The following is a 22,146-nucleotide window of genomic DNA, read 5'->3' as shown; positions in this document are numbered from 1 at the left end:
AATAACGCATCACCGGTCCCGTTCTTTCCCAACAGATCAGTCCAGGCGAAACAAGATATGTCAGACCTCAATAGGAAGACCATGATCTTTGTATATGCCACCAACCAGATTTCGAGGGCCAAAGTCGCTGGCCAATATGTCCAATTTCAACTCAAGAACGGCAGCCGCTGGATACGCTGCCTTAACCCATTTGGCAAAGACCTGAAGGAAATGGCTCAACCCATACCTGGAAGCGAAGATTTTTTTCTGTCTGAAGCACCGCCAATCCTTCATTTCAACAAGCTAACGCCTGAGGAAAGGAAAACATTCTTCTCGAACCAGGCTGATTTAACAGAAGATGACTTCCCAAGGCAGTTTAGTACAATTACTGCCCACCCAGCCAGCACGATTCAACACAATTTAACGTCTGCCCCTGCCCCTGTTCTTGAGGACCTGGCTGTGTTTCCTCCCATAGTTTCTGCTGCAAGTAGTGCCGCAACTGCAACCGCCGCAACCGCCGCACATAGTGCCGCACATGCCGCCGTTGCACCAGCTACACAGTCAGCACCTGCCGCCGCCGCATCCGCCGCCGCCGCTGCCGAAGAATTCACTGCCGCACCTGCCGCCGCGCTCACCGCCGCACCCGCCGCCGTGACCGCCGCCATATCTACATCTACTGCCGCACTTGCCGCCGTGTCTGCCGCCGTACCTGCAGCATCTATTGCCGCACCTACCACCGCACACGCCGCCGCACTTGCCGCCGCGTCTGCCGCCACATCTGCCGCATCTGCCGCATCTGCACTTGCCGTTGACTCAGCACCTTCTGATCCTGTTGCCACGAGGGCATTTACCGTTGACTCAGCACCTTCTGATCCTGTTGCCACGAGGGCCAAAGCTAGAGAAAGCAAGAAAGCAACAAAGGCGGTAATCTCAACATGAGTTAAGTATCTTATACAGCGAAAAAAGGTACCTAACTAAAAACATTCAGCATAGTTATTATTTTTCGGAACGATTTGAATATTTTTGAGTAAATCCTGATCCATATGACGTGGACTTTATAGTAATAATAATAATATTATATAAACAATACTTAAATTTGCTAAAGCGTCTATGTCGCATATTAATCTTAAAACTATGATCTCAATCATTACCTCTGTTTTCTTTTCTTGTCTCTTTTTTTTTTCCGCTGATTAGCATATAAAATATATGGAACTTGTATGAAAATGAGTAGGGGGAACTAAACTAGCTTTTAAATGTGTTGCCACCCCCAACACACACATAAACTAAACGCAATCAGAATAAACGTAGTAAATATAGTAATTTTTTTCGTTTCAACGATAATATTTTGTATATTAACTATCTTTATTTATCCATTAATATCTACTGTGTTTCAGATGTCCATACTTGACGTTAAAACGATTCCTCCTGCGGTGCTCCTGGACCAGCTCGACTATGACAAACCTCCCTAATGAACAAATTAACCAGGATAACGGTAACTTAAACGATAACATTGGTCTAAATCTTATGAATCCGATTTACGGTGACTACTTTAACGACTTCGAAAATGAATTCGGAATAAATTGTGTTTTTTCAAGTGAACAAGGTATCGTACAAAAACTGAAAACATTCAATGAAAACCTTCTCAATATTTTTAGTATTAATTGTCAGTCATTACATTCTAAATATAATGATATTGTCTCCACTGTAGACTTCTTCAGACAACATGATATCCACTTAAATGTTTTGTGCTTTCAAGAATTATGGCTAAATAAGGATGTAAATATGGATTGCTATGGAATTAATAATTATGATTGGCATGTTAAACTCCGATCAAATAACAGGGGGGGAGGGGTGGGTATTCTAGTAAGTAAATATTATAAAGTAGACAAACTATTTGATAAGTCCTCATTTAAAGAAAATATCCTTGAATCTATTTGCTTAAAAATTTCCTACAATGGTCTAAAGTTTTGTATATTGAATTGCTACCGCCCACCCAATCAAAGCAATGCTGAAATCGAGGAATTTTTTGAACTTTTTTTAGACTTGATTGATAGAATAGCAGCATTAAATATACCTTACTTCATTGTGGGAGATTTCAATTTTGACCTTTTTAAAATAAGTAATATAAACAGTAATTCCATGAGAATTATTGAATCTTTTTCTTTTAACGGTATTATAAATACTGTTACCAGAGCCACTAGAGTTACTAGAACCACTGCAACCCTTCTTGATTTGTTCGGGGTAGGTAACTTTATCCAAAACCTAATGTCATCTTTTGTTTTAACTTCAAAAATTTCCGATCACTTGCCAATTATTAATTCATTCCGAATAGACAAAGTAAATAAACCTAAACTTCCGGATTTTTTTGAAAAAAGAGAATTGAATGATGAAAACTTTGATGCCTTAAACTATGCACTCTACCACACTAACTGGAATCACGTTTTAAGTCAGGACAACACAAACATAGCTTACGATAACTTTATTTCAACCTTTTTGAGACTTTATAATGAAAAGTGTCCAGTTAGAAAAAAACGAAAAAACAAACGTACCCAGCCCCAGCAGCCTTTCATGTCAGACTACTTATTGCGTTGTAGATTGCATAGAGATATTTTGTACAGCAACTTTTTAAAAGATAAAACAATTGAAAATGAAAGTATTTACAATGTCTATAGGAATAATTACAATAGGCAAGTGAGAAGAGCAAAGATTGACTATTATAGAAAACAAATAAGAGATGCAAATGGGGATGGGAAAAAACTTTGGAAAACTCTTAAGGAAGTCATTGGGTTTAATAAGTCTTCCCCTGAGTGCACATACCTTCAAGTAGGCCCTAACAAAATTGAAAATGACCAAGAAATAGCTAACGAGTTTAATCGTTATTTTAGTCAAATTGGGTCTTCCCTAAGGCCTGAAATTCCTTCCACCCCCAAAAATTTCTTTGAATACTTACCACCCCCATGTCAAGACTCCCTCTTCTTTGAACCATTGTACCCCTTCAAAGTTATTAATATTATTCGTAGCATCAAACCTAAGCGTTCCACAGACATCAATGATGTCTCGATGTATGTTCTGTCTCGCTGTGCTGATACCATTGCCACTCCCCTAACACATGTTTATAATTTATCACTTCAAAATGGCACTTTTCCTGAAAAAATGAAAACTTCTAAAATAGTTGTCCTTCACAAATCAGGTTCACTCAGCGAGGCAGATAATCATCGAGGCATTTCTCTCATTGATAACTTTTCCAAACCCATCGAAAAATATGTCTGTGATACGCTGGTTAAGTTTTTAGAGGATAGGTCTTTTTTTAGCAATCGCCAGTTTGGCTTCATGAAAGGGATCTCAACCTTTCACAATGTACTGAACTTAAGCACAATGATCACCCAAGCACTCAGTCGAAACGCTTCCTGCATGGCCATATTTTTGGACATAAGGAAGTGTTTCGACATGATAAATAGGGACATCCTTTTTAGCAAACTGGAGAATTCAGGGATAAGGGGGGTTGCACTCGAGTGGTTCCGTAGTTATTATTCAAATAGGAAGCAGCGTGTATTTTTTAAGGGCCTTTTCTCTTCTACTATTGAATTCATTATCATTGGCGTACTTCAGGGGTCAGTCCTGGGACCAATTCTTTTTTTGATTTTTATCAATGACCTAGTTTCATGCAGTGAAGAGATCCTAATCAATCTCTTTGCTGATGACGCAGTGGGCTTCATTGAAAAGCAGAATATTATTCAATTAATTAACCTTGCAAGGGAGCTTGTCCCCAGACTGACCCAATGGTACAATGCCAATAAGCTTCTCATACACCCCCGCAAGACCAAATGTATGGTCTTTTCCTCCCCCCGAGAGATACTCACCCCCGCTGAGCTCGCTGCTAAGACCAACTTCGAAGTTTATGTAAACATGAACAATCACAATGAAAATGATGAGTCAAAAATCACTAAGTTGGATCTTGTGAGCGGTACCAACGAGGGTAGTATCAAACATTTAGGAATTCAATTAGACGAGAAAATGAAGTTTTCTTATCATCTTGAAAAAGTCTATAGCAAAGTGTCTAAAATAATTTATAGTATGAAAGTAATGCGTCATTTGTTGGATAAGAAACACCTAAAGCTACTCTATACGTCTTACATTAAGTCGAATATCGAATATTGTTGTCTCCTGTTCACTGCCTGCCCTATGTATCTGTTAGCACCAATTATTAAGTTACAAAAGCAAGCCATTAGAATAATTGAAAACTTGCCAAGCAGAGCTCACACAGCTGAATTTTTTAAATCTAATGGCATACTTCCATTCAACCTATTAATTGAATTCAATGTTTGTAAATTCATGCACGCCTACAAATCAGGCATTTTTCCCAAAATCTTTGAAAACACTTGGAACTTTGTTCAAGACAGACATACGTATGGCACAAGGAACAGGAACAACTTTGCTTACGAGCCGGGCACCAATAGAAACTTTCTCCTGCACGCCCCTCTTAATTCTTTCCCAACTATTTTTAACAACCTTCCACTTGAAATTAAACTAATTGATAATAAAAATATTTTCAAGCAAAAATGTTTTACTTATTACCTAAATATTTTCTTTCTTTCTTTTACTCATCAAATGCTTTTCCAATGTTAAAACTCTGCTCTTTTGAATTTTGAATTTTGAATCTGAATTTTGTTTTAACTAAGTTTCTATCCGTACTTTTTAGTACTTTTTAGCCCTCGACTTTCTGTAAGCATTAAACTATTTTGTTAAAATATATTAAAACTGCATTTCCTTAACCTCAAATCACACCGAATAGGTTCCGTAGGAACCGACACACACATACCCAAGTATAGAGTAGCTTGGCATAGTTTGTTTTTTATCCATTTTACTGTTATACATTTTACATTTGACTTTATATTATTCTTTCCAGTAGCTAAAGAATCGCGCAACCTCTATCTATCTATATAATAAAAAAATAACAAAGTTTTGATTGAATTTTGGCCGAAAATATATTTTATTTATTTAAATTTAGATATCGAAATTTATTATGATGACTATCGCAGACTGGTTAAGCTCATGAGTAGTGGGCATAGCCATCTACTCGTCGTAGTCGCTGGAGTCGTCGAGGACGTCTGGTTCCTGTTGGAGCAGCTCCTCCAGAAGGTCCTGCTGGACGGTGACCAGGCGGTCCATTGTGGCGATGGCGTCCATGTTGGCCTGGAAGGAACGGGCGTACGTGGGCATTACTGATATTAACCTCACGACCAACCCATAGTTGGAATACAGCATGCGGAGGACTTCCTCATCGATGGCATCGTTGCGGAATCTCCGCCACATCAGCATGTCGCCCTCGTGCACAACGCCCATCAACCTGCGCTTGACCATAAACCAGAGGTCCAGACAGCGCCTGTCTACCCCCGGAAATGGGAGTAGATCAGGCACTGCCGCGAGGTTTAGCAGCTGCTGGACGCCGTGCACGGGTACAGGATCATCGACTTCATCGCTAGAATTGAGCATAGCGATGAGCTCCTGCACCTGATCATGGAGGGGAACATTTTCCTCACCTCCAGCATCCTCCGGAATTTCCGGCGCCCCGTCTGATATAGCACCTTGGCCTTGTCCTACTTCTTCTTCTTGATCTGACATCTTGGAAACAATTGACCCTTGACCTTACCTACCCCATATTTATACCCCCTTTGTGTTTTAATACCATGCATTATGCAATCTTTAATTCAAATTATTAATTAGTAATAACACTTTCCCCACTTCCGTTTCCCGCGCAATTTTCCCCTATGCTTTACAACCAATTGTTTCCCTCCCGCCCTTTTTTCATTACCCTTTTTTCATTTTCATTTTATTTTCTTTATTCTGCTGTGCTATACCAGGAAACCACTCTTCCCCCCACCCCATATTTCCCTCTACCCCCCCCCCCCCCCCCCAAATACATGCACATACCAAAAGATAAGCGCCGCTCCGTCTGTCTGGCTGGTAGCCACGACCGCGCACAAACCACTCACCACGCCCCATTTTCTTCTCTTCGTTTTCCCCCCCTCCTCCCCAATACCTTTTCAATTCCTTGATTTCTCTCCCTTAATTAACTAGTCTCTCACTTCATCAACCTATATTTTTTTATCCTTATTTTTGATGCTAATACAAGATTATTCCATAGCAACATATTAACATATTAACAGACATCCTATTGCTTTATACATTTTTCAAATAATAAAAAGAAAGTTCATAACAAGATATCTAGGATTTATTATTTATTAATTAAAACAAATCGATGAGTTTATGGTAAATTTAAATTATATTTTTACAAATTTTTCAAGTTTTTTTTTCAAAATTTTCAAATTTTAAAAGTATTATTTCTCACAAAACAGTTTTTTTATATAGCCATATCAGACACATCTTGTAACGATTTTGCAGCTTTTTTTTCTGTTGATTATTGTCGTTTTTTGTGGATGTTTGCGGATGTTTTCGCGGATATTTTTGCGGATATCTTGTATATGAAGTCGCAGAGAACTTGACCATAACTGGTCCCGACCGGTAATGGCCACTTTCTGGAGCTACAGTTGGAGACAGGCCCCCTCTTGTGTAGTTATCCGCTGAGCAATTTCACCTAATTTAGTTTCATGATACTCAGAGTCCTTGTTTGGGTTGTACAGAGTGAGTGCCAACTCGGTTTCTAGATAACCTTGATGGTATAGTAGACGGGCTACCTCACGACGCACTTCCTCACTGACATTGTCACCATTAACTATATTGAGAAGTCGTTGATATGTTATTGTCAATCTATTGCGTAGCGGCTGCCACATTTGTTGGTATTCTTCCTCTCCAAACATTTTCGTGCCTAAACAACAGTAAGATTAAAACTCCACTAAAAGCTAAGCTATGATAAAATTGTGCGCGCAATAGCACGCCACCTTCTTTTTATCTTTTATCTTACCATGACCCACTTTTACCCTTCCCTCTCAAAAAGTGAGATTAATGGATTAATGTAAACGTTTTTTTCGAGCACAAACCACTCTCCCCTCACCTCCCCCCCCCCCCTCTCCCACCCCCCTCATATTGATGCCCCATTCACAGCTATGCTGTGACCAGTTCTCAAAACATAAAAATCAGATTCCGGAGGAATCGAACCTTACACATCTAGGGATACATTCCCATTATCTCAAAATACCAAAATCAGATTCCGTAGGAATCGCACATGACCTATTTTTATTTTGTACATTTGTACATCAGAGGATTATTATATCCATTCTCAAGAAACAAAAATCAGATTCCGTAGGAATCGAAACCAATCATTACACCTTGTTCACTTAGGTACATGATAAGTTATATATTAGAGTATCTTATTTTATTTTTGGATTTTTGGATTGGACCAGCGTTGTCGCGATATTTATCGTTATCCTGTAATTATTGGTGTGGAGATGTCCTTAGACCCGGACATAACTCCACTCTATAATGAAAATAATTTGTTACAAAGGAAACTGTCTAGGTAGAGCTGAAAAGGGATCACAACGGGAATAGCGACTTCTTTTGAAGGTTTTGGTTCCCTAATTGTTCCGAATTTATGCTTGGAGAAGTTGCAACTGATAGTAGGAGGATGTCTGAAATACACAGCAAGATATTGTATTATATCATTGTTAAGATTATTTATTATTTATTTGCACATATAACATTGTATCGGCTTGGCAAGCGTCAAAGTACACCAGTGGCTCCACAACCCTAAATGGGTTATGCCAACTATCTGGTACAATGTTGCATGGAATTTTTCTTGTAAAAATGTTATTTTTATCATATTCGAACTGGCCTGGCAACTAGGTGGAGACGAAGTTCGGCCAATTCCATGCTAGGTACTTAATAATAGTTATTATGTATATTGCTATCAAATCTGTACCAAACATACAAAAAAGAAGAATCAAACCAATCAAAGCATAGTAACTTAACGTATGATATATATTTAATAAAATATGTTGTACCTTTGAGGAAAATAAATCTTATCTTATCTTATCTTATCTTATTATAAGATTTATTGCGTATCTTCTTGCGTCGTTATTATGTACGCAAAATAGGAAAGCAGAAAAACGTCCCTACAAAAAATCTAATAAGGAACTTTCAGCAAAAGTTAGTTTTGAAGCTTTTAAGGTCTGTAAAAGTATAAAATTAATTTGATAACTTTAACTAGCCTTTAAAAATTGGAGTAATAATAAGGTACTTTTGTTATAATAAAAAAGGCTTTTTCTTATATCCCTCTATTTTCTACTTCTAGAGTTGACATAGCCGTTGGAATATTTTTGCCATAACACAGTTCAGGGCGGATACGTCTAAAATTTTGGCTAAAATTTTATGTTGATGTTGCTTCAAAAAAGTTTTTAATTTTGTATTAACATTCAATGGTTGGAAGAGGTTGGAAACTACACGTGCGTTTTTGTCTGTCTGTCTGTTTTAGTATTTCGTGTTTTTTTTTGTTTGTTGATGTGTGTGTTTCTGGGATTAAAATAGAACATATCTAAAAGAGTTATGACGCATAGTTGGTTTGACCTTATAATAAAGTAACATGATGTCTCGATAACCACTGAATTATATATGGTTCGCCTTTATGGGGTTGATCAATTCCAGTTCACTGCCTCTTGGGGCAACGCCACTAGAGGCTAGGGGGAAACCCGCTAGTAGGATAATAAACGGTAGAGATAAAGTGTGTTTTTATATATTGAAATGGGTTCACTTTTTAGTAGCGAAGCTACTCTATAATTTGAAAAATCCGTATTTACGTATGAAATGTGATTTTCTTGGCTTCTTTTAAAGATAGACGACTGAAATTTTCAGGAATTAAAAGTTCACATTCTTCATACTTCCAATAAGTTGCATTTGGATGTACTTATTGGTTGTGGTGCTAAATCCATTCCTAAATTGACAAGTTTTCATGATTTTCTCGACTTCTACTCAAGACAGACGGATGAAATTTTCAGGTATTGAATAGATTTTCATGTTATTATAAGATAAAAGGTTTTTTATTTTTTTTATTGAGCTGAATGTTTATTTTTTTATGACACTGCTCTATAGTTAAATTTTCCGGATGTTCATCCATAACTATTGAGTTTCGCTCAATATGCCTGCTAAAAATGTCGGTTAATTTGGACATAATTGTCTTTATTTATGTAGTAACAACACAAGAACTGGAAAAAATGAATACAAAAGAAAAATGAAAATGTAAAGTGGATTTCCAATTTCTTACAGAAAAGGATTCTTCACAAAATACTTCAAAAAAGTTGAGAGGATAATTGAATATAAAAGGGATAGACAGGAAAGAAAAGAGAGAAAGAAAGAGAGTTGTTGGGTATATGAGAGAGGTTAATCTTAACATATTCAAAGCAATGATAACGACATCCATAAGTAGTGAAGCATTTAAATAAAGAAGCAAGGAAGAAAAAGTGTGTTAAAGTGTATATGATTATGTTCACATTATTCATAGAAATATTTTTAGAAATTAAAAACATCGATTTTAAAGCTGCAACTGAGAACAATCATAGTTTGGAAGAAAATACAGCATGGCACAAGAGACAGACAGACAGACGGACAGAATAATTTGTGAAGTAGATGCCTAATGATTTTACTACTTTCATAGCCTACATTTAAATAGATAAAAAACAAGGATGACAACATCCATAAGTAGCGAAGCACAAAAAATTGTGGATGGGAATACGTAGAAGTAGATTTAAAGTGTATTTATTAAAATCAAGAATAGATTTATTGAAGAAAATAAACACGAAACCTTGTTTTATTTTGTATGATGAAGACGGTTAAAGTAAATTACATACTAGATGCACATAACAATGGGGGAAAAAAATTTGAAACTGTTAATGCAAAAAAGTTTTAAAATTGGACCAAAAATACCAAAGATATGGGGAAATATGTCAAACATAAAAAAATAGCCAAAAACCTGCTCAAAGGCAGTTTGGCCGCCATTGTTTCTTTTCTTAAAACACCAGAAATTTAATGTTAAAATCTTTAACTGAAAAATTTTTGAAAATTGGACTATAAACACCAAAGATATGGGTAAAAATGTTATAAATACAAAAATAGCCAAAAACATGCAAAAAGGCAGTCTGACAGTCATTGTTGTTTTCTTCAAACGACAGGAAATTAAATTTTGATATCTTTAACTGAAAAAATTTCGAAAATCAGACCATAAACACCAAAGATATGGGGAAAAATGTGAAAAGTATAAAAATAGCCAAAAACCTGCAAAAAGGCAGTCTGACCGTCATTGTTTTTTCTTCAAATGACGGGAAATTTAATTTTGATATCTTTAACTGAAAAAATTTTGAAAATCGGATCATAAACACCAAAGATATGGGGAAAATTTGGAAAATATGAAAAATAGCCTAAAACCTGCTAAAAAGCAGTCCGACCGCCATTGATGTTTTATAGTTAATTGTGCTCCTTAATGATGAGAATGTTATCAAAAAGTTTCAGCTTTCTATCTTTTCTAGGAGCCGAGAAAATCACGTTTCCCCCAATTCATTAATTACGGACGGACGGACAGACGGACAGACGGATAGACGGACGGACGGACGGACATTGTGAATTATAGTGTAGCTTCGCTACTAAAAACATTTCTTCCAAAATATTTAGATTTGAGCATTTTCTACAAAAGTAAATCAAAGTATAGATACGCATTGGTCAGCAAAATCTTTGCTAGAAAATTCAGAATTTTTTTTTAAATAGCAGTAGACAAAATAACATTTTTCCTTTTGAAATTTGATATCCCTTAATTATAATCAACAAGGAAACAAAATTAAGAGATTGTTGTATTCCTGGATGCTATAAAAGTTCCCCCTCTGTATATATCTGTGCACACCCTAGTTGGAGATACTAATTATGTGTGTGTTTCTTCAAGTGAGAAAACACATTAGGAGGTCTAGACTCTTACAGGAAAGAGGGACAATTAAAAAAAATATTAATCTAATTTACATCCTTTTTTTTCTCCCAAATAATCATAAAGCTAACAAATAAATCTTTATTCTTAAAATTGTAGGGATGAAATTTATTTTCTAATGTCCTATCCACGAATCCTTGACACCTTGGACAAATCATTTACATCTTGTAAGCAAAACTAGGCCAGAACCTGAACAATTCAAGACAAACAACCATTTTTGCCCGTGCCTACGGCACCTCAGGGCTAAAAAAACTGGTTTTAATCTTATAATTGTACATTCTATATCCGCGAAAGGTGTTTTATAATACAATGCGAGAAATAATTATTCCTTTTCATCATGAGTTGCGAATTAAATGCTCGATCTTCAGACAAAATTTTGATATCAAAGATTCTTCACTAATAAAAACTAGAGTTGGGATCGAAATAATTATCTCGCTATTAGCTAGGTTTATTCAATGTTTCAATGTTTTACTTTCTTTTGGTTATCAGAATTCTGACTATTAACCCTTTTCTTCCATTATCTTCTCCCTGACGATTTCTTTCTTTAAACTATTTTAGGATCTTAATATTTTTTATTTCAAATTAACGTCCTGAGAGGGTTAAAATGTTTAGTTAACTGTTAAATTTTAGTTCAATATCTGACCACATTATGCACGTATCGCTAGTATCAAATTATTTTAAAACTAAGTTTTCTTTTATTTACTATGTTATAAATTTAAATTTTCTGTTTTATGGAAAGAAATTTAATACTTCAATATAATTCAAATAGCAACATGAAATAAAAAAAATGAATTTATTCTTCATACAGTAAAATAATAGGTCTTATCGTTTTGGTCAATGAGAGTTTATTATGGATTATTTGAGCACTATGAGTTTTAATCATTTATCGCTTGGAAAACTTGAGCTCAAATATAGACATTTATTTCCTATATAGATCTGTCATGGATCTTGATGCAATAAAGTAGGCTGTTTTGTAAATGTTAAAAATTGGATGATTTCATTAAACAAAAATTCCTGCAAATATAAGTATTAAATGACGATATAAAATTCACGTAAAATATACAACTATACATTAATAAGTTCACGTCTAAAAATTGTCTGATGCATAAATGTTTATATAACAGAGCCCTTCTCCTCTTTAAGTGTTTGGCAATCTTTTGTGTTAGTATAATAGCGACCAAATTATTGAAATTAATCTAAGTGTTTATACAATATACATAAGTATCTTCTGTACAATTTTAGACTAGCGGCTTCGCTCCTAGCATCTAGAGGCTCTGTATTTGAAAGAACAGGGAAGGGCTAGGAAATAGCCTAAAACCATTCCAAGACTTAAACCTGAAAAAAAAACATCCCAGGATCTATGTTAAGCTTACCTAAATTAGATAACCTAGTAGTTATTGCGATCTTAAGCTACAGACAAAAAACCTTACTACTTTATGTTATAGGATATTGCTCCTTGATTATTATATGATAACGACGTAAATATTTGGCTTATTATAATAACTATGTCGTTATTTATTACTAAAATTGACGAAGCCCATTTTGTTCCGAATTTGTATCACTTTTGAAAAGTGCTACTCCAGTTACGTCATATTTTTCTTTCCCGAAAAAGGGAAGGGGGGAAGAAAAAAGAGATGAGGAAAAGGGGGTTTTCCCCATCTCTTTTGAAGAGATTTTCTTCCCCCCTTCCCTTTTTCGGGAAAGAAAAATATGACGTAACTGGAGTCGCACTTTTCAAAAGTGATACAAATTCGGAACAAAATGGGCTTCGTCACTAAAATTTCATGCTCAAAATGATTACTGTATATATGAGGAGAAAATTAGAATGATTTAATAATTTTGGAGATGAACCACTTCGATCCCGGGAATTTTAGTCTATTTTATTTTTGTATCTAAGTCTTCAAAAGTTTTTACCCAATTGTTCTTTTTCCTCCCTTCATTTTTGAAGTGTTGGAGGCGAAGCCAATTCATAAAACGCATTGCACAATGTTCGTCTCGACGCAAAAAAACACATTTATTTTTTCATTTATTAACACATGAGGTAAAATGCACTATGTATGGAGCATCAATTAAAAATTAAATTGTATTTTTGAAGTAAAGAAACTACTCTATTATTATGGTATGTCGGCCCATCACAATATAAGATCCTTAATTAATTCAATGTAACTTCCTTCTGTTTTAATGATTTTAAAAAAAATGTCTGATTATTCTATTCCTAGTGTTTATTTTTACTGTTCTTTTAAAATACAAATTTTTTGATAAATTTTGCCCATCTTATTAAAGATATTATCGTCCATTATTCTATCTTGAACTAGATAAATTCTTTCGTATTATTTCAAACTTAAAATTTTTTGAGACAAGTAAAAATTTGTCCGTAAAATTTAACAATAAATTTACCATTAAGCCTATGGATTTTAGAATTGACTTAAAATTTAAAAACCGGAAACAACTAGTAGATTTTTTATACAAAAAAATAAAATAAGAATGTTTTATTTGCCTATATTTTTTGCAATAGAATTTGCGGCATGCAATGCAAATATTGTCAAGAAGTCTGGGTTAAAGGATCCGATTTTATGGTTTTTAAAAAGGTGGTGAATTTTTACTTAGTTCTGAAAAGCGCCTAAGAAATTTGTTAAAAATTTTCTGGAGACCTTCTGGGTCATGCCTATTAGAAGTATACTTTCAATCATCAATTTTATTTTAGTACATTACTTTTAATAGTTAACTCATGTGTTCTATCTTTTAATTTAAAGAAAGACAAACCTGGACTTAAAAATTGTACTTACTGCTGCTAGATCTGGCGAGTTTCATCATTGATTAGAGTTTTAACTCATAAATATTTAAATTGGGGACCCCCAGGAAAATATCATGCAATCATAGAGCTAGTTGTCTGTTATTGAAAGCACCAAAAATTTAAAAAGTCAAAAGTCCCATATCTCTGGTTGAAAGATATGTGCAAAGTGTAAATAAATTAAATAGTTGTGTCAAGTTTTATAATTCTATTCTACTTGGTCCCTAATTGTCTAGTCCAGATTTAACTGGTTAAAAAAAGGATTTAAAGCAATACTTTTTTACACTATTTTAGGAAATACACAAATATAATATAACAAATCAAAGAAATAAAACTTTGTTTGCAAGGGCTTTTCTTTTGAGGGGGGGGGGGTATCACATCTTTACCCCCCCCCCTCCCCCCATAGGACGTCCTTGATTGTGTGTATGTTTCCTAAATTTTGTGTGACACTCTTATCCTATAGATTTAGAAAGTCTTTGTAATAAATTTTCAAACTTCTACAATCATATATCAATAAATTTAAAATTAGTGTTCGAAGTAATTATGTTTCTTTGACTTTCACAAAACATTCGATTAACATAGTAGGTCTTATTTTCTGCGAATTTCTTTTGGGAAACTAAATATTACCAAATATTTTTGTTTAGGTCGATGTTTATTCAACGTTAACATGGTTGCTGCTAGCTGTGGTTCTACTTTTACTTGTTCTTCTAGCTCTTCTATGGGTCCATGGAAGGTAATTTTTATTATGATTATGTTAAATGTTTCATAGCTTTTTAAATTATAAGCTAAACATAATTGCACAAATTTAGAACTAGAGAGAAATAAAAACAAAGAAATGAATTTTAAAAATACAGAAATAAAGATGGAAAAAAGAAATTAAGAAACAAAAAAGTGGAAAGCAACGGAAAACATTTTTGAAAAGAATTTTCTTTGCCTGTTATACAATTTCTTCTTTTGATACAAAAATTATATTTTTATATTACAGTTTATAAAGATTTGCACTATAGCTTTCTTTCTAAGAGTAACTTAATTTCCTTAACGAATCCATGTTTATAATCTATCATATATACCTCAATTTAGACTTGTCCCTCGACCATAATTTTCCATAGCAGAACTGATCCCGAAAGAGGAAAAGATAAAGTTTTCTCTCCTTCTATTTAAATCACAGATGCTTTATTAAATAGGCTTTTAAGAAGCTGTTTATAGTGCGTACTACAATACAAATGACCAATTATAGGCCGATACACAGCTAACATTTATTTCTTACCTTTTAAATAGAATTCTAAAGTGGTTTCTACTTTTAACATTTATATTGCAAACTTATTTGAATTTTGTGTTGAATTATTGGAACGTTTGAAGATGATGAATTTATAAAAGTTGTAGACAGAATGAATTATGAGAACTCAATAATAGTCTTTTTCTCTTGTAGGAAAGTTCCTTGATTTGTAAGTGGATCACATGGTCCCAAAATAAGAATAAATAGTTAATAAGTTATGTTTTAAAACCCATCCACCAACATGAAAACACTTATCTGGTGTTGGGGAGGGGGGGGGGGGGGTCGGTTGAATGGTGCAGTGGTTTAATGTTTGACTAAGCCCATCATTCTAACCAAGTTTTCAATTTTCTTTTGTGTCCTTTAAGATTAGATAATTTTCTAAACGATTTTATAAATCATTGTACCCAGGGTTATACTTCTCCCCTGAAGATACGCACTCGATATTTCTCAAGTTTGTCATTTAATTTAAGATAATTTTGCTACTGAAACATATAAATTGATTAAATAAATACTATTTATTAGTTTTTTGGTGTTTATTTGACCAGCCTTATGCAACGAATAGATAAAAAATTAAATAACATAAAAAAATTGTCCCTTTTGTAATGGCGATTTCTTTCGAGAGGGTATTGGTACCCTCCCCTAAAATAAAATCCTTCCAAGGACCTCTGAGAAGCTGCCCTGTAAAGGAGAACCCTATCGATTCAGTGGTTAGTGAGATTCTTCTGTATAAACAGACAGACAGACGCAAAGGCAGATATGGATCCTTTTACTTTATCATAAGAATTATTAGAAGTACGGCTAGATGCTGTACGTTTTGGTGCAAAAAATGGGGACAATTTTTAAATTGATTTGACGGGGCTGTTTATTTACGTCACAAGTGAGGGGAAAGAAAAGGGAAGGAGAAAAGAAACCCCTTAGATAAGAGATGGGGGTATGACGTCACACGCCAAAACAATTTGAAATTTGTCCCCATTTTTTGCACCAATACGTACAGCATCGTACGGCTACTCTAAATTTTACTTAGGAGAAGACAGCGAAGCAGCAGTATCTTTACTCTTGGCAGCGGCCTTCCTGGTTCTTGCGTGGAAGGTCCAGCACCCAGGTGAATAGATAGATAATAACAAATGATAAAGAAGATAACATACATAAGTAGCAAAGAATAAAAACATCATGGATAGACAGACAAAGCAAATGATCAGTCATAAAGAGTGAAACTATTAAAATTATGATAATTACGAAACCTTCATGAAAATATATGTATGTATAGTATATGTATTCTATAATGTGCTCTTAATGATAGGAATATTGACAAGAAAAGAGGTCTAGCTTGAATAGCAGCTTAATACTGATAGACAAAGTCAATTATAATGTAGGTTCAAAATAAAAAATTAGCAACATAAAAGGTTTCGTGATTTTTTTAATAAAATTAAAATCCGATATTGAAGTAATTTTTATTAAGGGATCTAAAGGGATAAGACAATGACTGAAATATTAATGTACACATCCCCAATTATGTTACACAACATTACCCAAAAATTAGTAGTTGAAACGTTTGAACACTCAACTTAATGAATCAATCAAATTTCACTAAAGTCCCCAAAGTTGATAATAAAACCTTCTTTTAAAACTTTTGAGACTAGTGTAATAAACAATCCAATTTCCCCTCCCTCTCTGATTTATTACTAAAAGTTCTTGACATATATTTGTAATATTTGTGAAGTTGTGGACGTGTGTAAATAAAAACTTTTATTTCTTCTCTAGAAATATTACGTACAATTCCCAGATTTTAGGTGCGTGGTATTATTACAATTATACAATGTAATATTTGTCAGCTTCCAACACTTTTCCATTCCAACAGCCCATTGCATTGGTCTAAATTAGAAATTAAGGTATGCTTAGACAGGGTAACTCATCTGGATCTGAATAATAGACATACTTATTTGGAATATATGTACACACCTATGTACAATACTTACATTTTTATTTTATCTTTTATTCTATTACATTAAGGAGTATGTTTATTGTTTGTCCTTTAAGAAGGTGTGTTAACCACTGGACCTATTGAGTTCTAGATTTTAAGGAATTTTCATAGATGCAAGTGGCACAAGTGACTTATTGAATTCATTCAAATTTTCAACAAACCTAAATTGCTACATATTTTTAAAAACTTTCATACTTAAATTAATAATTTTTTGAAAAAAATTTCAGTTATGGAGGACCCCCTCCCCCAAGAAGTAAATGGAGAGACGCCCTTACATCTAACAAACTATAAAATACAAAAATATGCAATTTAAACCTAAATTCAGAAGTGTTATGTGTGACGTCAAAAAAATACGTCTAAAAAAGAGGGATGAGAGGAGAAGTAAGAAAGGAAACCCCCTAAAAAAAAGAGATAATTTTAGACGTGTTTTTATGACGTCATGACACTTTTCAGCGCTTCCAAAATTTATAGTAGTTTGAAACTTATTTGTCAATGATGTTTTAAAATTGATTTCCAATTTTGTAACTGCAAAGCTTTTCACAAGGTGGTCGACGTTTCATACATGTTTAAAAGATATAAAATTACTATTCTAAAAAGTTGATCCTTAGCCTCCTTTGAAGCAGGAAGTAACAGGAAACAGAATGGGAAGAACTTTTTAAAAAGATGTTAGGATCATGGACAGAAAACGAAGTAGCAGGTTTCGTCATATTTTCACAGTAGCTTTTGATAGGTTATTTTAGGTTAGGTTAGGTTAATGTTTGCTCCTCAGGGTTAGAGCCCCCCCCCCCCCACAAGAGCTAGAAATAGGAGAAAAGCAACTGTGAAAATACTACTATATCTGCTACTTAGCTTTCTTTCCATGATCCAAATGATTTGATGATGATGTATGAATACTAACTTCCAATTACTAAGTCATGTAAATAATATAAACATTCTTTATTTAATGTAATTGTATTAATCATAGCGCAGCTACTCTATAACTAGGGCCAGTATTTATATTAAAATGTAGGTCTTCCAGATAAGGTTAAGTAAAAAATTATTATCTTCCTTGATCAGAATAAAGTTCACGTACAGCATCTTAAAGTGATTTATGTTCAACTTATCTTAAAATCATTTATATTTAGTTTAAAATTTTGTATGCTAGTATACATGAATATAATTTTTGTATTGTTTTCTTAATATTTTATTCAATTTAACGTTCTCAGAACCAAAGTTATTATCAGCTGTTTGGCTGAAATACTTTAACATAATTATTTTCTCTTTATCTTAAGTCATTCACTATAACCTACAAAAAAAATAATAATTGCACTGGTTTTAGATTAATTGACAGGAATTTCTAATAAATCTTGATACATATATTGAAATGCAATATATTTATTATTTATCGTTTTACTTCTAATTGTGTTTTTAAAATTTTATATTTTGTATTTTATTTTGTAAATAAATTTACATATTGAATAGCTTTTCTTATTTAATAATTTATTCTTTTAAGAACAAACTTTACATAATTAAATCACATATTAATTTAAAGGAACTATCATACATTTAAATTTAAAAAAAACATAAACAATTTAAAGAATAATAAAAACATTAATTTAACTACACAGTAATAATAGAGTTAAAAATTTGTAATTAGTAAATTGTCAAAATATATGACATTGGACCCGCTAGGCTCGGGTAGGGTGAGGGGGCTACTCACAATGGGCTATAGTGTGTACAAACATATAGCATTCATCAGTATTTTTTTTTTATTAAATACTGGATAATAATGTTCATGGTAAGCATATACCAAGACAAATAATAATGATCCCATGTTACTCTGCATGGGCAGACATATGATAATAATAGTGATAATCAACAAGATAATAGATTTGTAGTTAAATATATTTATGTTATTCTTCAAGTAGATATGTTCTTCAAATTGATGTAGTCAAGATTCCACGGAAATAAAGATTGAGGAAAACCGTCTGCTTTGCTTTAAATGAAGTTTACTATTGTCACTTTTTACACTTTATACAAGATCCACATAGACAGGTATCAATGCTTCTCAGTGCTGATTTCTTATGCAGTGTATACCATGACTTTGAATTGAAGGGAAAGTGTCAGAGATCACTGCAAGTCGTCGACAGCAAGACGCCAAAGTTTCAATAAAGAAACCCTCTACCCATAAAAAATGGCAGCTGCCTGGCATGAGTAAAACCAGGAGATAATAACTGAAACATCAGGAGTTATGTAAAAAACAAATTAGTTATCTCCAAGCTAAATTGTTTTGTCCCATATTTACCAATGTGATGATGCGAAGTTAGGTTCAGATTACAGCCAAGCGTCACCCAGCGGTCAGGCTTGGGAGGAGGGAGAAGGGGTTAACAGGTTCTTGTAGAATGATGTAGGGAGGTTCTTCCATAAGGAGGGTAAGGAGGAGGGTTGGTCTGCAAGTAGGGTTTGTGGGGAAGTATATTCCCCAACAGATAACACAGAAAAACATCTTGGAAACAAGAAAAAGAATTTTTTCTTATATTTTAAGCTGGCTTCACTGAATGGTTTTGGTATGTGGAAATTTCTTCATGCTGGTTTTCTCACTTCTTTACATAAATTGGTTTCAAACACATTTTTTCAACCTGTATTATATATAAGCTGACTGTGTATGAGAAAGACTGAATAATTACAGCCATAATGGGAGCAAGCCCTTTAGCATCCACACTCTGCAAAGGCTACAACATAACTGATGAATAGCTTTTATTATGGATGTAGAATATAAGTGGATATTTTTACAGGGGGAAAAATGTCGTCAATAATGGTTGCTATTTCCCATGTCATATATTAGTCAGCTCGTTCATCTAATAGGATGGGAGGGGAGGAGGTGAGGGGGGGGATAAAGGAGAACTTTATCACTTTATAAGCGAACATGAAAATCTGATGTAAGATTCAAGTAATAATAAATTCTTTTTTGTTTTATTTGTTAGGTTTACTATTTTATATGTCGTAGTTGGTGTGTGATTTTTGAAAAACTTTTCTCTTATTTTGTTAAACAATGATGACAATATCCATAGCCAGCAAAGTACAAAAAAATATATAGACATATCTAGATTCGGAGCAGTTGTTCCGTTGTCATAACAAAAAGAAAAAGCACAATGAAGTAAAGATATATAAAAATCACGAAACCTTATTCATAAAATGAAACAATATATATCTCGACTGATTTATTAGGTACTGGTTGCTCATCGGCGCGGCATAGGGTGGGATTCTTCAAAAAAAAATTATAAGAGAGCCGAGAAAATACAAATAAAGCGTCATTCAAGAGAAATAATTTAAAAAAACTTAATTATACATAGAAAAAAACAATTATATGAAATGCCTTATATATTTGGAAAACCTGTTATGGGACATTTATGTTTCAAATATTTAGAAATGATTCTTTCAACAAATTATGCCTTAAAAACCTGTTTTTCCAAAGGCTTTATTTTCGAAGATTTATTAATTTTAAGGTTTTGCAAAAAATGCGCATATTTTTAAAATTCAAATTGCACAGATTTCGCTCATAGTAGAAAAATGTTATTCATACCGTTAACATCTGCTCTATAAGTCTCATAATTTGTATATAAATTCTGACTGTGGTAGCTCCGCTAATTTGGGAATTACTTTTTGTTGTTACTCTTCTGTTTTTAACGTGATACATTATACATTAGGATATATAAGTTGGAAGGAATTTTAATGTTAGAGGAAGATTTGAAATCTGCATAAAATTTTAAGGATTTTTTTTTATAAAATTCGTTTTAGTATAATTATTTATCTAAATGCGGAAATACAATATAAGTTCATAAATCTTGACCAATAGGATAGGTGGATTGGAAACTACCTGCGCTCTAATTGGTTGAATGGTGTACGACACTTAAGCTTCTCGCTTTTAAATAAAGAATTATACAAAAACGAATTTTATAAAAAAAAATCCTTAAAATTTGATGCAGATTTCAAATCTCCCTCTAACATTAAAATTCTTTCCAACTTATATATCTTATTATACATGGTTTCTACTTGGAACTAAACTGTTTATTTGACTTTTTGTCAATCTTAATAGAAAATCTGTATAATCCCAATACAATCATGACCGAGGGCGTGCAGTAGGGGGGTGTAGTGGGTGTAAAACGCTTCTATCACTTAATAAATTGGAATGGACTACCTTCCCTTTTTCAATGTTCTTGGGATATTGTTGGTTGATCAAGACTCTAGTTTTGATTGTTTCCCGAAAAATCTGAGAAAGTGGAGAGAGAAAACGTAGATAAATATTATTAAGGTTTGTACCAAAAATAAAGATGAAAACATTCATTAAAGCGAAGCTCCACAAATCAGATGGTTATACAAAATAACACAAACAAAATTCCGAAAATTCCGTATATGATTCCAAAAATACTGAAATATGTGATGCTTAATACTTACATTTTAAGACTTAATTATAGAAATGCTTCGCTCATACCTAATCGTCATTGGAATCAATATTTCAAAGAACACAATAAATATTTCATACAATACAATGCAATGTAAATTATAACTTACTTTCTGGTAATAATTATAGAGTTCCTACGCCTTTTAAAGTGTACAAAACTCACTTACAATCATACATCAAGTTAAAAACAAATTTTCTAATTGAATATGAACCATCTACTTTAATTTAGTGTAGCCTTAATTTTCATTGGGTACCTCAAGGGATCTACAGGGATGCGGGACAAGCGTCAAATTTATGTACATCTTCATTGATGATAAACAAAATTACTCATTTTAGATCAAACATTTTAGTTGAAAAGTTTAAACAATACAAATTTAAGATTTAATATACACACTTTCTTCTGACATTTGTTACAGGAAGGTTTATGACATGTCATAACAGTTTATTACAACCCCTTCTTCACTTCAATATTAGAATTGGGATGTGGGAAATTGGAAATGGAAGATAAATTTCTAGTCAATTTTCCTATCACTATAACCTTGATTTGTACCAATTTAACTTTCCTGCATTTACACTACACTTCACTTCCTCTAGTTTATTTAATTTTATTTGATATAATCTGGGAAATTGGCATTTCAAACAAACACAATCATGTACATCAAACGCATATCATAAACAATCTAACAATAGTAAATATTCGCTTACCCCCGAACTGATTGAGATCTCACTATAAAGGAAGCTTCTCATAGCTTCTGGGGTG

At 33.5% G+C, this 22,146-nt stretch overlaps 1 protein-coding gene across 1 annotated transcript in view; it reads left to right on the top strand.

Moving 5' to 3' along the window:
- The window catches only part of LOC145332120 (cholinesterase-like), a 59,295-nt gene extending 40,990 nt beyond the window's left edge, over positions 1-18,305 (top strand). Inside the window, exons 22-24 of the mRNA XM_080177063.1 lie at positions 14,333-14,421; positions 15,989-16,066; positions 17,173-18,305. Of these exons, the coding sequence (XP_080033189.1) occupies positions 14,333-14,421; positions 15,989-16,066; positions 17,173-17,236 (231 nt within the window). The 3' untranslated portion in view covers positions 17,237-18,305. The remainder of the gene's footprint in view (positions 1-14,332; positions 14,422-15,988; positions 16,067-17,172) is intronic.
- Positions 18,306-22,146: the final 3,841 nt, after the last annotated feature.

This window comes from Acartia tonsa, chromosome 11 (assembly GCF_053477335.1).
Source record: "Acartia tonsa isolate MP-2025a chromosome 11, ASM5347733v1, whole genome shotgun sequence".
NCBI lineage: Eukaryota > Metazoa > Arthropoda > Copepoda > Calanoida > Acartiidae > Acartia > Acartia tonsa.
The sequence above is the reverse complement of the archived record's forward strand: the minus strand, read 5'-3'. Positions and strand labels throughout refer to the sequence as shown.